Source organism: Acomys minous (assembly GCF_964271855.1).
Source record: "Acomys minous genome assembly, chromosome: 10".
Taxonomy (NCBI): Eukaryota; Metazoa; Chordata; class Mammalia; order Rodentia; family Muridae; genus Acomys; species Acomys minous.
The window spans coordinates 104,406,979-104,422,290 of NC_140491.1; the positions used below are offsets into that span (position 1 = coordinate 104,406,979).

Sequence of the window (15,312 nt, forward strand, 5' to 3'; positions counted from 1 at the left end):
TGCCCAGGGCACACTCATCTGCCTTTTTACAGCTAGACCTCTGTGCAGCAAGGAGCAAAGACCTTCAGTGTCCCCTTCCTTACCCAGGTTCCTCACAGAATGGATTCCCAGCGGGAGCTTGCAGAGGAACTCCGCCTTTACCAATCCACCCTTCTTCAGGATGGTCTAAAAGATCTCCTGGAAGAGAAAAAATTCATCGATTGCACCCTAAAAGCAGGTGACAAAAGCTTTCCGTGCCACAGACTGATACTGTCTGCTTGTAGCCCTTACTTTCGTGAATATTTTTTATCTGAAATTGAGGAGGAGAAAAAAAAGGAGGTGGTGCTGGATAACGTGGATCCTGCGGTACTTGATTTGATCGTCAAATACCTGTACTCTGCCAGTATTGATCTCAACGACGGAAACGTGCAAGACATCTTCGCCCTGTCCAGCCGCTTCCAGATCCCGTCTGTGTTCACTGTCTGTGTGTCTTACCTTCAGAAAAGACTGGCTCCCGGGAACTGTCTGGCCATCCTAAGGTTAGGGCTGCTTCTTGACTGCCCAAGACTTGCCATTTCTGCCCGGGAGTTTGTGTCCGATCGCTTTGTGCAGATTTGTAAGGAAGAAGACTTCATGCAACTGTCGCCGCAGGAACTGATCTCGGTTATTTCAAATGACAGCCTCAACGTGGAAAAGGAGGAAGTAGTGTTTGAGGCAGTGATGAAATGGGTGCGGACCGACAAAGAGAACCGGGCGAAAAACCTTAGCGAAGTGTTTGATTGTATTCGTTTTCGCCTCATGGCAGAAAAATATTTCAAAGACCACGTTGAGAAAGATGACATAATTAAAAGCAACCCAGAAGTCCAGAAAAAAATCAAAGTCCTAAAAGACGCTTTCGCAGGCAAACTCCCAGAACCTAGCAAAAATGCCGAGAAGGCGGGGGCAGGCGAGGTGAACGGTGACGTTGGTGATGAAGACTTACTTCCTGGTTACCTGAATGACATCCCCAGGCACGGAATGTTCGTTAAAGATCTCATCCTCTTGGTCAATGACACAGCTGCGGTGGCTTATGACCCAACAGAAAACGAGTGTTACCTTACTGCCCTAGCCGAGCAGATCCCCAGAAACCATTCCAGTATTGTTACCCAACAGAATCAGATCTACGTGGTGGGGGGGCTGTATGTGGATGAAGAAAACAAGGATCAACCCCTGCAGTCATACTTTTTCCAGGTAAGGAGGCGCAGGCTGTCATTCACCATCCTTAGCCAGTTTGTGACTTTTGGGGGGATGGGGAGCTGCTTACGTCTTGTTCACATTGATTTTTTTTTGTTTGTTTGTTTGTTTATTTGTTTTTCGAGACAGGGTTTCTCTGTGTAGCCTTGGCTATCCTGGACTCACTTTGTAGACCAGGCTGGCCTCGAACTCACATCCATCCCCCTGCCTCTGCCTCCCGAGTGCTGGAGTGACAGGCGGGTGCAACCACTCCAGGCTCCACTGTGCCCTCTTAATGATCATGCTTAAGAGCGCTGGCAGGGATACTTAGACTTAATATTTGATGAAAACATGTGGTGACAGAGTCCTCATGCCTGACTCATGAGTCAAGATTTTTCCTTCCGCTATTTCACCCTAATACCGTTTAGGTGGTAGCTGATAATTATAATCCTTCAAAGCTCAGCATTTTGGTAAAAATGGAGTTTATAATCTTTAACACTATCACCTGGTAAATAGGTTAGGGTCTTTGTTGTCTGTGTCACAGTGCTTTACACGCTGCAAGGAAGTAGGAAGTAGGAATCTGACTGCTTTTTTACTTTCTGCCTTTCACTGGAGGCTTAGGGAAGTAGCATTTCATTTCCTATTTGTTGTTACTGAATTAAAGTTGTATTGGAAAAGAATGACTCTTGTATATATTCTGAACAATTTTGATTGTACAAAAAAAAAAACCTGCCACCACAAGTGTCACTATTTGAATTGCATTTAGAAGGCATTGCCTATGATACTACATTTATTTGATCAGAGGTAGAGGCATTATAACCTAATTATCTGTTTGGTGTAACCATAAAAATTTCCAAGAAAGCAAAGCCTCCTACCTAGCCAGCCCTTTCTAATTTATTTCAGGAGAATTTGTTTCATGCCATCAATGTGCTGTGCTTAGCAGCTTATGAATCCCTTGGTGACATAACCCTGCACCTCTGGTATTGCCAGTATCAATACTTGGTGATTGTGCTTAGATCAGTAAGAAGTACCTTAGTTCATAGCTAATTGTGGCGTGGGGTTTTCAGGCACTTGGGTTGGGAAGGCCAGGGATGAGCAAGTGTAGACTGCCCGACCACAGTCACTGCGAGCTCTCAAAATACACAACATTACCACACATTCCCAAAATACTGCCTCTCACCAACTTGCTCTAATGTCAGAAAAATATGGCCATAATAATACATACTACTCAAGTTTAATTTTCTAAGTTCCAGTGAAAGACAGTAGCAAAAGCATTCGAATATGACCCAGATATTTCCCCCAAGCCCTAATTTCAAATTCAGATTAACCTTAGAAAGGGAAAAATCCAGTGAAAAAGATTGTAAATATATCTGGGAAATGAAAAACATAACTGAGTAGGTAGACAGGCACAGACAGGCAGATAGGCCAGACAGAGAGACAACCACAGGTCCACGGAACAAAGTACAGAATAGTTCTCAACACTCCTGGATGCTTTACTCCACTTTATATTAGTATATTGCCTATAAAGGTAGGGACCTAGCTCATTGCACTCACGCACTCACCCATACACACACACACACACACACACACACACACACACACACACACACACACCTTTAAAAAATATATCCAGAACCCATGCTCTTTGTTTTAAGTACTCATTTTCATCTTTACTTTCTTCATCCTCTTAACTTCCTTCTACCTTTTTTGTGCCTCAGTTTCCAAGTAAGATTACCTGTGTAGGCCGGAGCCATTGAAACAGCTATACAAAGTTGAAAGGTCATCTTTGCCACCTCTAACATGCACAAATGCCTTTTAACTAAATTAATTAAAATGAGTGAGTTAAAATCATAAAGGAGAGCTTTGTATGAGAACTTTAGGCTTTCTGGCTTTCTTCTTGGCTGCCTGTGTGAGGTGTATAAATTCAGAGTGAATTGACATTTGGCACATGCTGCAGATAGACTGGGGACACTTTTGATCTTAAGATTTCCCTCCACCATCGGATTAATAGATTCATCAAGTTTTATTTTGGTTTTTGTTGTTGTTGTTGTTGTTTCCAAGACAGGGTTTCTCTGTGTACCCCTGGCTGTCCTGGACTCGCTTTGTAGACCAGGTTGGCCTCAAACTCACAATGATCCACCTGCCTCTGCCTCCCAAGTGCTGGGATTAAAGGCGTGTGCCACCACGCCCAGCTGATTCATCAAGTTTTAGACCACATTAAGGTTTGAGATATCCTAGGTATTAACCCAAATCTCCACAGTGAGGCGAGTGGGATCTAGAAGGGTTAAGAAACTCCAGAGCTTATCCACTGAAGGGGCCGGCTGCTATAGAAAATGCTCCCGGGGTAGGATGCGAAGGCAGGTAGTGCATGGTCTGGAACCGAGCCCTCAGGTTTGGGATTGTGGTAGCTGTGGAGCCATTAAAAATAAAAACTAAAAAATAATTTTAAAAAAATAGCAGGGCATGGTGGCGCATGCCTTTAATCTCTCAGCACTAGGGAAACAGAGGCAGGTGGATTGCTGTGAGTTCAAGGCCAGCCTGATCTATAAAGGGAGTCCAGGACAGCCAAGGCTGCACAGAGAAACCCTGTCTTGAAAAACCTAAATAAATAAATAAACAGATAAACAAATAAACAAATTTTAAGAAGGTACCCAAGATGCATAATGAGACCCTGTCTCAAACAAGCAACAAACCCCCTAATGGCATTGAAAATCACCTAAAAAGCTATGTCAAGTTGGGCAAGTGATTTAACCTCTCTGTGCCTAGCGGGAAGCCAAGTTTATACAGAGTCAGCCTTCCATCAGTGTTTATTACTCTATTACGTAGTACTCCCCACCCCTACACACACACACACACACACAAACACACACACACACACACTCACACACACACACACACACTCACACACACACACACACACACACACACACACACACACACACACTCACACCCCAACTGTGCTAGGCATCAAACCCAGGGTTCTGCGCATATAATCTCAGCCTCACTGAGCATGGAGCTACATAATCTTAGCTCTATGATACCTCCTTAACGTAAGGTTTTTGTTTGTTTGTTTGTTTTTGTTTTTCAAGAATGAAAACATTACATCCTCAGTCTAGATGTGGAAATGAATGACTACAAAGCTAACGCTGTGCACAAGGAGATTAAGCCCACGTCACGGGTGGGTCACTTGGTCTCAGAACTTTGTTTAACTGACACTGCTAGACCAGAAGCAATCCTGCCTATACTAGGGTTTGCCCTGGATCTCAGTTTGATGCATTTCCCTTCTGCTCCCTGGGCGTGGCATACGAAGCTGCAGCTTCACCTGTCAGAAACAGTTTCCTTGGCAGTGTTGCCCTCGAGTTCAGAACGGAGTACATTGAGATTTTAGAAAGTAAGTGCCAAGATGAATGCCGGGCAGAGCAGACTCACCTGGTCCAGGGCATGACGCTGATGGAGCCTCAGTAGGGCTGCTTTACATCCTAGCATAAGCCAGAAACAGGATATTTGAGATGACTCCACCCAGCACAAGCGTATTGAAATGAGTATTTCCTGGACCCAAGACAATAAAACACAGGGGGCTCAGACTTGTTTAAAAGGTGGAAATCGATACTGCCCCACCTCGATGGTCTGTGGACTGAGCGACAAGTCCAGCTGTCTCGGGGCCTGGCTTTGGGCGTGTGTTAAATATAGCATTCAGGAGTCATTCGTAGACTGTGACCCTGCCACAGACAGCCTCTCTTTCCCCGGTGTCCCCAAAGTATTAAGATTCCTTGTTTCAAAACAAGGAACAAGGCAACTTCAGAGGGAAATTCGACAAGAAACTGCACAAATCTAACTAACCTAACACTTCTACTTTTTCCTCTTTCCCTTCTAATTTTTCTTTTTCTTTCTTTCTTTTTCCTTTTTTTTCTTTTCCTTTTTTTTTTTTTTTTTTTGCTTTTGTTTTTGTTTTTGTTTTGTTTTGCTTTTCGAGACAGGGTTTCTCTGTGTAACAGCTCTAGCTGTCCTGGAACTTGCTCCAGGCTGGCCTCGAACTCACAGAGATCCGCTTGCCTCTGCCTTCCAAGTGCTGAGGTTAAAGGTATGCACCACCACAGCCTCTCTTTCCTTCCTTGATGTCTTTTGTGTGTATGTGGGGTTGGTTTTGTTTTTGGTTTTCGTTTTTATAAGCCACTTAGATTTTTCCATTCTTTTTAGTAATTCTCAGCTAAAAATGTGATACAAGATCTTCAACCATCTCTCTAAATTTTAACCATTACATGAAATATTGTGGGTTTTTATTTACACCTGATAACATTTTTCTACCAAGATCCATAACTCATTTTTTTTCCAGCTTGATAATATAACCTCTGAGTGGGTTGGACTTCCACCTCTGCCGTCAGCCAGGTGTCTCTTTGGTCTGGGAGAGGTAGATGACAAAATATATGTGGTTGCCGGCAAAGACCTTCAAACAGAGGCTTCACTGGATTCCGTGTTATGCTATGATCCTGTGTAAGTTGATATAATGTTCCCATAATATTTCTGTTCCTTAAGTATGCCCACAACATTCATATTTTCATAAGATGGAACATGAATTCTAATTATCTGATTTTAGGGCTGCAAAATGGAGTGAAGTGAAAAACCTTCCCATTAAAGTTTACGGCCATAATGTGATTTCACACAATGGGATGGTATACTGTTTAGGTGGAAAGACAGATGACAAGTAAGTGCCCTAAAGATTTTTGATCTACATTCACGTGAGTATTGCAAGGGTTTCTTTTCTTTTCTCTTTTTTGAGACTACATACTAAAATGGGACTTGGCTCTCATCATATTTGGCAGATAAAAAAATGCAAATAAGAATTTGAAAAATTATTAGAGGAAATTGTTTTTTGAAGAAAAAACAATGTTTTAAAGCCACTAGACTGAATAGACAGAAATGTAACACGCTGCCACATGAGCACCTCAACTGTGAGCATCCTGACAGTGGACAAGCAGCATCTAGAAGCCCAGTCAGTCTTCTATGTAGCTGCTTTATAACCACCTTTCACTATGTCAAGACCAGTAGGTGGCTTTATTATTCAATTAAACATAAGTAGATTCACATTTACAGTTTTGTTTCGTCAGTTTTACTATGCGTGTATATATCCTGTGGGCGGCGCACTTCTCACAGCCCACGTGTGGAGGTGAGGGAAGAAAGTTGATGAACCACTTCTTCCACTATGTGGGATCCAGGGACAGAACGCAGACCATCAGGCTGAAGGGGCACAGGCACCTTTGCCTGCTGAGCCATGTCTCCAGCTGATTCCAGTGGATACAAAGTTCCAATGTACTCCCTCACGTGGCATTGAAGTATATCCATTAGCAAAACAGTACACAGGAAATAGTGTGGATTTGTGCTTTGTGTGCATGAGAGAGAATTTATATCAGTTTGAAACGAAAGAGTACAGTAACCAAAAAGAGCGGTCATTTTTTCCAGCAATATGTTGGTGACTTACTCCTGCTCAGGTCTCCCACTCGTGACTTCTAGCTGGTCCGTTGTGAGAAAACCAGGATATATCTCATGTATGAGCCCATCTTGGCTTCAAGGCCAGGGGTTCTCAATCGCCTGTTTGAGAAGAACTGTTCTTCTAGGCGGTCTGCAGTTTAAGAAGAGATCTTACATCTCAGAGAGTCCTCCCAAGGTCAGTTAAGCCAGTCACCTAACTAGTCAAATGAGACCCAGACTATTTATTAATGGAACTGTCCAACCATGGAAAGGTAACGGAGATTATAAATTGTAAGGTTGTACTTGGACACAGTGGCATGCACCCGTAGTCCCAGGCTGAGGTCAGAGCATCAATTGGGCCCAGAATTTCCAGACCACCTAGGTGACAGCAAGACCCAGTCTCAGAACACACAAAGAAGCAACTTAAAAGATACACAGCTAGTAAAGAAGCACTGGAGAAGCATAGGTAGGCAGATCAGTGTGAATTCCAGACCAGCCTGGTGTACATAGAAATGCCAAGGCTACACACACACATAAATAAATAAATAAATAAATAAATAAATAAATAAAACTCTGTATTTAAAAAATAAATAAATAAATACAGCATAGAAAATGTGGTGACCTAACAGGCAATTTTTTAAAACCCTATCTCTCCACACTCAAAGATGATATTTCCTGAAATAAAATCTCTTCTTAATCAAATGCTAGAAACATTGGAATTCTACCTAAATGATTTATAATTGTTCCCTGCAGATAATAATAGTAGCCAGAAAATCAATACGCCAATAAAAAAAACACATTCATGTCTGCCAGAAATAATATATTAATCCTCAAGAATCTTATTACCTAGGCAGCATTGCCTAACAAATGTCAAAGCCAAGAACTTTGAAATGAATCATTAGCTAAAAGTAGAGGCTGAGGCTGAGGGTGTGGCTCAATAGCACTTTCTAGAACATGGAAGGCCTAGAGTCCAATGCCAAGTACATGGGGTGTGAGATGCTGGGGGCACTGAATCCCCCAGGTGTGGGATGCTGGGGGGAGGGGCACTGAATCGCCCAGGTGTGGAATGCTGGGGGGAGGGGCACTGAATCGCCCAGGTGTGGGATGCTGGGGGGAGGGGCACTGAATCGCCCAGGTGAATATGCTTTTTTTTTCTGCTGTCACCAAACCTTGCCTTACTCAAGTCTTAAAGGAAATGTTTACATCTGGCCTTTTTTCATATTAAGAAAAAAAATTATTCCCACAAAAAGATTTTTGTTTGGTTCTTAGCATTACCAAACTGCTTATGACTAGGGATTCAGAATTATTGATCAGTTTATGTACAACTTTAGGAAACCCGTCTTGGCCCAATCTGAGAATAATTTGGTTGAGTCCAAGTATTTCTGTTGGCACTTAGCACATAAAGCCATTTTCATCATTAATCAGTCTACATGATGACTTATGTAATCTACAGTTGCAATGTTTTGGGTTTTTTTTTTTAAAAATGTTTATTTATCATGTATACAGTGTTCTGCTTGCACATATGCCTGCATGCCAGAAGAGGACATTATCACATAGATGGTTGTGAGCTACCATGTGGTTGCTGGGAATTGAACTCAGGTCCTCTGGGAGAGCAGTTCGTGCTCTTAACTGCAAAGCCATCTCTCCAGCCCCCTCACAATGGTTTGTTTATATTTTTGTTTTTTTCTGAGACAGGGTTTTTCTGAGTAGCCTTGACTATCCTGGACTCACTTTGTAGACTAGGCTGGCCTCAAACTCACATTAATCAGCCTGCCTCTGCCTCCCAAGTGCTGGGATTAAAGACATGTGCCACCACCGCCTGGCCTCGCCATGGTTTTTTAATACAGGAGCTTATGTAGACAAGGCTGGACTCACTAAGAAAACATTTTTTTCAGAGCTGGAACCCAGAGCCTCACACATGCCTCAATAGCACTTTGCCACTAAGCCACACCCCTAGCCCCAAAGAGTCCCAAATCCCTTTAAATGGAGTATAGTGTACTCCATCAGAAACAGCAACGAAATTATTAAGTTGCTTTCACAAAAAGGTTCTAAATGGAACACTTACTGTCTTTTTATGTTTACAGAAAGTGTACAAATAGGGTGTTTATCTACAACCCCAAGAAAGGAGACTGGAAAGATCTGGCTCCGATGAAAACCCCTCGTTCTATGTTCGGCGTGGCAATCCATAAAGGCAAAATTGTGATTGCAGGAGGGGTCACCGAAGACGGCCTCTCCGCTTCAGTGGAAGCTTTCGACCTCAAAACCAATAAGTGAGTTGCTTTGCTACAACACACGAGTCTTGCACGTGTAAGTTGTTCAATGTGGGCAGTAGCTATGCTTTCTAAGACATGAGGAGAGCAAGCCAGAGATGCTTAGGTTAAAGAGGAAGTATTTCCAATTCCCCATGACACGTGTTTGCCATTAGGAACGTACAACTCATGAGTTAGTGTTAACTCATTGTTTGCCTGACTCTGCACTAACTTTATACATTTAGTCACTTAGCAAAGGCATTATTTCCTCTGAAAACCAGTATAAACATAGATGGATGTGTATGCGTTACAATAACTGATGGAGAACACATAGTTTAAGAATTATAAGATTAGCCAGGTAATGTGGTGTATGCCTTTAATCCCAGCACTCAGGAGGCAGAGGCAAGCAGACTTCTGTGAGTTCGAGGCCAGCCTGGTCTACAAAGCGAGTCCAGGACAGCTAAGGCTACACAGAGAAATCCTGTCTCGAAAAACAAAACAAAACAAAAATAATTTAAAAATTGGGGCTGGAGGGGTGGCTCAGTGGTTAAGAGCGCTGGCTGTTCTTCTAGAGGTCCTGAGTTCAATTCCCAGCACACATGGCAGCTCAAAACTGGCTATAATTCCAGATCCAGGCCATCTGACAGCCTTACACAGACATACATGCAGGCAAGACCACTACTGCACATAAAATAAAAAATAGACATTAAAAAAAAAAAGAATTAAAAGATTTTTTTGGCTGGATGTGGTGGTACACAACTTTAAGCCCAGCACTTGAAAGGCAGAGGCAGGTGGATCTCTGAGTTCCAGGCCAGCCTGGTCTACACAGAGAAACCATGTCTCAAACCCAAAATTTTCACTTGCTAACAACTAGCATTCATAAACTATGAATGCTTTGTGAGTTTCTTAATATTTTTATTTTAAAATTTTATTGGATTAATGTGAAAAGACACTGGGCTGATATTTTACATAAAATTAATATTTCTGAATTTTTGAGCTTACACACATTGGGGCAGTGCATATGTTTTATACTCTGATGTTAGTGATGAAAAAAGTTAGAGCAGTGTCATTACTTTTTTAATGAACCAAATATATATGATTACACACTAATTTTTATACCTGCAAACCACAATGAATTTCACACAACTAGATGTAACTGATCATTAAAATTTATATTCTTAAAAAATTATATTCTTGAAGACTTGATAATATGGGTAAATGCTTCAATGCACAAAAGTTTCAATCTGCTGGACTCAATGGGGCACGACCTTGACTGGCTGTACCTGGGAGTCTGAGGCTGACAGAAATCAGCCAGAGTTACACAGGAAACCCTGCCTACAATAAAGAAGTGTAAACCTGCACATAAAACTATGAATGCACACGTCCTTTAAAAATAGCAAAATTACACCCAAATGGTCTGTGTCCGTACATTTGACATTGACTGTATTTTCAATAAAATGCCTAGGTGGGAAGTGATGGCAGAATTTCCCCAGGAAAGAAGCTCCATCAGTCTGGTCAGCCTGGCGGGATCCCTGTATGCCATCGGCGGCTTTGCAATGGTTCAGCTGGAATCCAAAGAGTTCGCACCCACTGAAGTCAATGACATATGGAAGTAAGTTTTCCTCAGTCTAATTCTTTGAACCAAGTATTAAATCAGATAATTGACAAGCAATTCTGTAGAACCTAAGCCAGATTTTCCCCATCACGCCAGCCACGCCTCAGTGGTAAACTATAACTTTGGAATACGCCATTTATTGACCATGTTTGAGATAATGGTGAGAGTAAGGAAGAAGTCCTCTGGATGGTGTCTTCCTCCTCCTCCTCCTCCTCCTCCTCCTCCTCCTTCTTATTCTTCGAGACAGGGTTTCTCTGTCCCAAGTTGCCCTGGTACTCACAGCCATCCTCCTGCCTCTGCCTCCTAAGTGCTAGGATTAAAGGCATGCACCACCATGCCAGGCTCAGACTAGTTTCTTGATTTATTTTTGTTATTTTATGTATGTGGGTGTTTTGCCTTTATGCATGTCTGTACACCACATGCCTGTGTAGTGCATTTGGAGACCAGAAGAGGGCACTGGATCCCCTGTCCCTGGAGTCACGGACACCCGTGAGACCCCACACAGATACTGGGAACCAAATGTGCATCCTCAGGAAGAGCAGCCGGTCTGCTGAGCCATCTCTCCAACCCTAGGCAGGTTTCTTTAATTGTAAAAGGAGCAAAGATATTTCTGCCCAATTCTACCATTCTGAGTGCGATGGTCCAGCCACCCAGTAGGGCAGAACAGTTTGTTGCCTTCAGATTCGTTCATTTACTAGGAAAGCACAGCACTAGGGGCTGGAGAGATGGCTCAGGGGAGAGTGGCACTGGCTACTCTTCCAGAGGACCCAAGTTCAATTCCCAGCACCCATATCGCTGCTCAAACCTGTCTGTAACTCCATATCTAGGAGATCTGACACCCTGACAAAAGCCTGGCATGCACCTGGCTTTTTTAGGAAATGAACTACTGAGCCAGGCGTGGTGGCACACCCCTTTAATCCCAGCAACTCGGGAGTTCAAGACTAGCCTGGACTACAAAGCAAGTCAAGGACAGCCAAGGCTATATACAGAGAAACTCTGTCTCAAAAAACAAACAAACAAATTTAAAAATCATTTTAGAAAAGAAATCACTGAAGAAATGTTTAGACTACTGAGTTTTACATGAATGCATTAAGTATAATTTAGTCTCCCAATTATTTGGTGATTCAGCTAGTAAACACTTTTTTCCCTATTCTTTTCCTGAGATTGGGTTCTCTGTATAGCCCTGGCTATCCTGGAACTCACTCTGGAACAAACTCAGAGATCCACCCGCCTCTGCCTCGAAAGTGCTGGGATTAAAGGTGTGCCCCACCAAGTCCAGCCATAAATGTTTAAAAGCAAACAAACAAAAACCAGTGAAAGTAGCTATCCATTTTACCACCCAGACAGCTGCTGGGCAATTCTCCCAAGTATGCCGTGGTTACTCAACTGAACTATTTTAGTCAAAGAATGTTTTTTAAAGGGCAGACAAGGAACGCTTTTTACCATAGTGTCAGATACAGTAAATATCAAATGAAAACCAAGATCTATTCTGGCGGTCACAGGAGCGTAAGTCCTGTAGGGCACCTGGTGATGGATAGGGCCCATCAGGACACTTCAGAGCCTGTGCTTGACATCTGACCTACAGGAGGGGCTCTTGGGTTCCTTAGTGAGTCCACGCTGCATACTCTCCTGGAACAGCCACAGGCATGCTCTTCCATCATCTTACTGGCAAGGCCGGAGGTCTTCAAGTGGCCTGTTCTCAGGCTGCCTGGCGCCACGCTCCCCGGAGTATGGCTTGTAGAGCATTAGCAGCATCAGCATCCCCTGGAGCTGCTTGGAGACACAGAATCCCAGACCTCAGCTCAGATCTCCTGAATCAGAAGTGGCATTTTAACAAGGCTCCTACTTGACTCATCAGCACACTTGGTTTATGCCCAATCAGTAAAGGCAAAGCAATGCACGGGAGACCTGCGAGTGGGTAGTATTTGTTCTAGACCCAAACCAGCAGGAGCTGGTGCTTCCCATAGATTGTAGTAACTGGTTGTGTTGAAGAGAAGGTGGCTATAAAACACAGTTCATTGCGATCTCTCTTTCCCTCAAAAGACAACCATGGGGACTAAAACTTGCAAGAGGGTGAGATACAGAAATGCTTGCGTCAACAGAAACAGAATGAAATAGTGGAAAGAGTAGCAGTTTTGTTTTTTGTTTGTTTCGAGGCAGGGTTTCTTTGTGTAGCCTTGGCTGTCCTGGACTAACTTTGTAGACCAGGCTGGCCTCGAACTCACAGCGATCCGCCTGCCTCTGCCTCCCGAGTGCTGGGATTAAAGGTGTGCGCCGCCGCCACTACCACCTGGCAAGAGTAAAAGTTTTGAAGGACAGGTGCCAAGGGTAAATAAGCAGCAATTGATTCCCCAACCCTGACTGCAGTCGCCTGTGATACTTGTAAAATATACCGGGGCCGGGCCTTAACACACAGACCAGATTCTGGAGCTAGGACCTGAAAAAAAAAACACTCTTTCCTGGAACCTCAGGCGATCCAATGTGCAGAAGAGCTTGAGAAACACTGATGGGAAGAAACTGTGCTGCCCACTATCCCACTTTACATGAGCCACTAGGTTCTGGTGTAGTCTAAAGCCAAGCTGCCCCAGGAACAGGAAGTAGTAGGCAGCAAAGTGAAGAAAAGCTCAGCATTGCCTGCTGATGAGCTCCTTACAGTTGCTAGGAGACCCTCTAACAGGAATCACCTGCTATGACTCTTCTTTCTGTTGGGGCAGTAGTTCCCAGACTTGCCCGCACAGTGCAGTCACTACAGAGCTTCCAGAGACACCGTGCCTGCTCATGGGTTTATCTGGTTTCGGCTTTGGAAACTTGACAGATCCCTAAAATGATTTTACATGTGCAGAAGGGCTCGAAACCCACAAGACTGGGTTTCAAGCCCACCACTGTATAATGGCCACAGTCCAGGTCTTATTAATAATGTGCACACTTTGAAAGGAATGCAAATGTTATTTACAAGGCAGGATCTTGTCTGGGGAGGAGGCAGTGGGATTTTTTTTACCCCCCCCCCCCGCAGAGATCCTATTTTTATACTAAATACAAAGAAACTTACAGAACTCTCTCATTAAAGGCTGCTTATTGGTTTTGTTTTGTTTTGTTTCTTCCATCAGGTATGAAGACGATAAAAAAGAATGGGCTGGGATGTTGAAGGAAATACGTTATGCTTCGGGAGCTAGTTGCCTAGCAACGCGCCTAAATCTGTTCAAACTGTCTAAACTATAAACAAGGTGACAAGAACAATAGTTTGAGAGGTGGCTTGTTGAGACAAGAGGGCTTTAATTTACTGTCTTTCTTCAAGCCTGTACAATGATTCATGTAGAGTTTCAGCGATTCACGTAGCGTGTCTATGAGGTAAAACAGTGTACCGGAATCTCAGAGTGTTTCAGTGTGGCAAGTAGAAAACGATTTACTAGGAAGTTTAGTATTCAGTTGAACAATGTACTTTGTTAAGACTTCCTCAAAGAAGGGAGCTTTCTAAATTTGAGCTGTTTACTGATCTTTGTATTCTTAAGGTACATTTACACTTGTTTTCTATTATAAACGAAATGTAGATGTCTACATTCTAAAGAAATGTTTGGATAACAGAAACCTTTCCTTGTTTTGAGCTAAGGGGGGGGGTGACTTGTACATTACAATGAAGGTGTCTGGACATGCTGTTTAAGAAATGTAATAAACCAGTCTCCAGTCCTTTTCTCCATTCTTTTTGTGACATTGCCATATTATTTCCAAATCAGAATGTAGCATCGTTGTGTATGTCTGTATACAATGCATGCGTGCTTGCATGTGCATCCACAGTGGATGGGTGGAGGCCAGAAGGCGGCAACTGGTATCAGTCTTCACTTTCCACTTTACTAGTGCAGGGTCTCCCTGATGCTTCTCCACTGTGCTGGAAAGCTGGCCTGCGAGCTTCTGTGCAGATTTCTGTCTGCCTCCCAGCTTCCTGCAGAAGCACGTGTGCTACGTGCTAATCTTTTTTGTGGGTTGTAGGGATTTGACTTGGAGTTCTTGGCTTTCGAGGCAAGCATGGTTACCTGCTGAGCCCTCTCTCCAGCCCAGCTTAAATTTAAGGCGCAATAAATGAGTCTTCACACTAGGCACAGCAGTTGTAACGAGAAGCAATCTTTAAGCCTGTGAGGCAGAAGGTGACAGGAAAGAGGGGAAGACAGTCACTGGTTCAGTGTTTAGCTTTAATTACATAAACAGGCTGCTGGTTTGCCAAATATCCAACAAGGAGAGGTGACTGCTCTAGGTGTGGTGATGCATGTCTGAAACCCCAGCTCTCCAGAGACTTCCACAAGAGAACTGATGGGACACACAAGTTTGAGGCCAGTCTGGGTAACATAGTAAGACTCCATCTGGAGGGATGTGAGGCTGCCCACCCAGTGTTCCTTGGTGTACAGACAGGCTCCTTAGTCTACCACAGTCATGGAAGGCTTGAACTGATGACCATCACTTGGATCCTCACACAGTCAGTGATTGGCTGGCTCTTCTCTCCCCCTCTTAATGCTAGAGGCCTGAGGAGACAATCCCACACCTCTGCTCCATCCACACTCTTCCCCAACAGCACTTTAGTGAAGCCATGTAGTTCCATGGGTTAAACATCAGTGAGGACTTCCGCATTCCCTTCAAGAGTCTGGACCTCCCCGTGACCTTCAAACTCACTGAATGGACATATTAGATGATGGAAATGTGCCAGAATATGTCTGAACAAATTTAGGATTGTCCCAACACCAGCCAACCTCCCACCATGCTCTTTCAGTAGACCCCACTCTTTGTGAAAGGAATGTGTTAGTG

At 43.5% G+C, this 15,312-nt stretch overlaps 1 protein-coding gene across 1 annotated transcript; it reads left to right on the forward strand.

Moving 5' to 3' along the window:
* Positions 1-14,215, forward strand: KLHL41 (kelch like family member 41). The gene is made up of 6 exons (XM_084799461.1): positions 1-1,209; positions 5,525-5,682; positions 5,786-5,893; positions 8,742-8,927; positions 10,372-10,518; positions 13,629-14,215. The coding sequence occupies exons 1-6, from the start codon at positions 100-102 to the stop codon at positions 13,738-13,740; spliced, it is 1,821 nt and encodes a 606-aa protein (XP_084655587.1). The 5' UTR covers positions 1-99; the 3' UTR covers positions 13,741-14,215.
* The last annotated feature ends 1,097 nt before the right edge of the window (positions 14,216-15,312 follow it).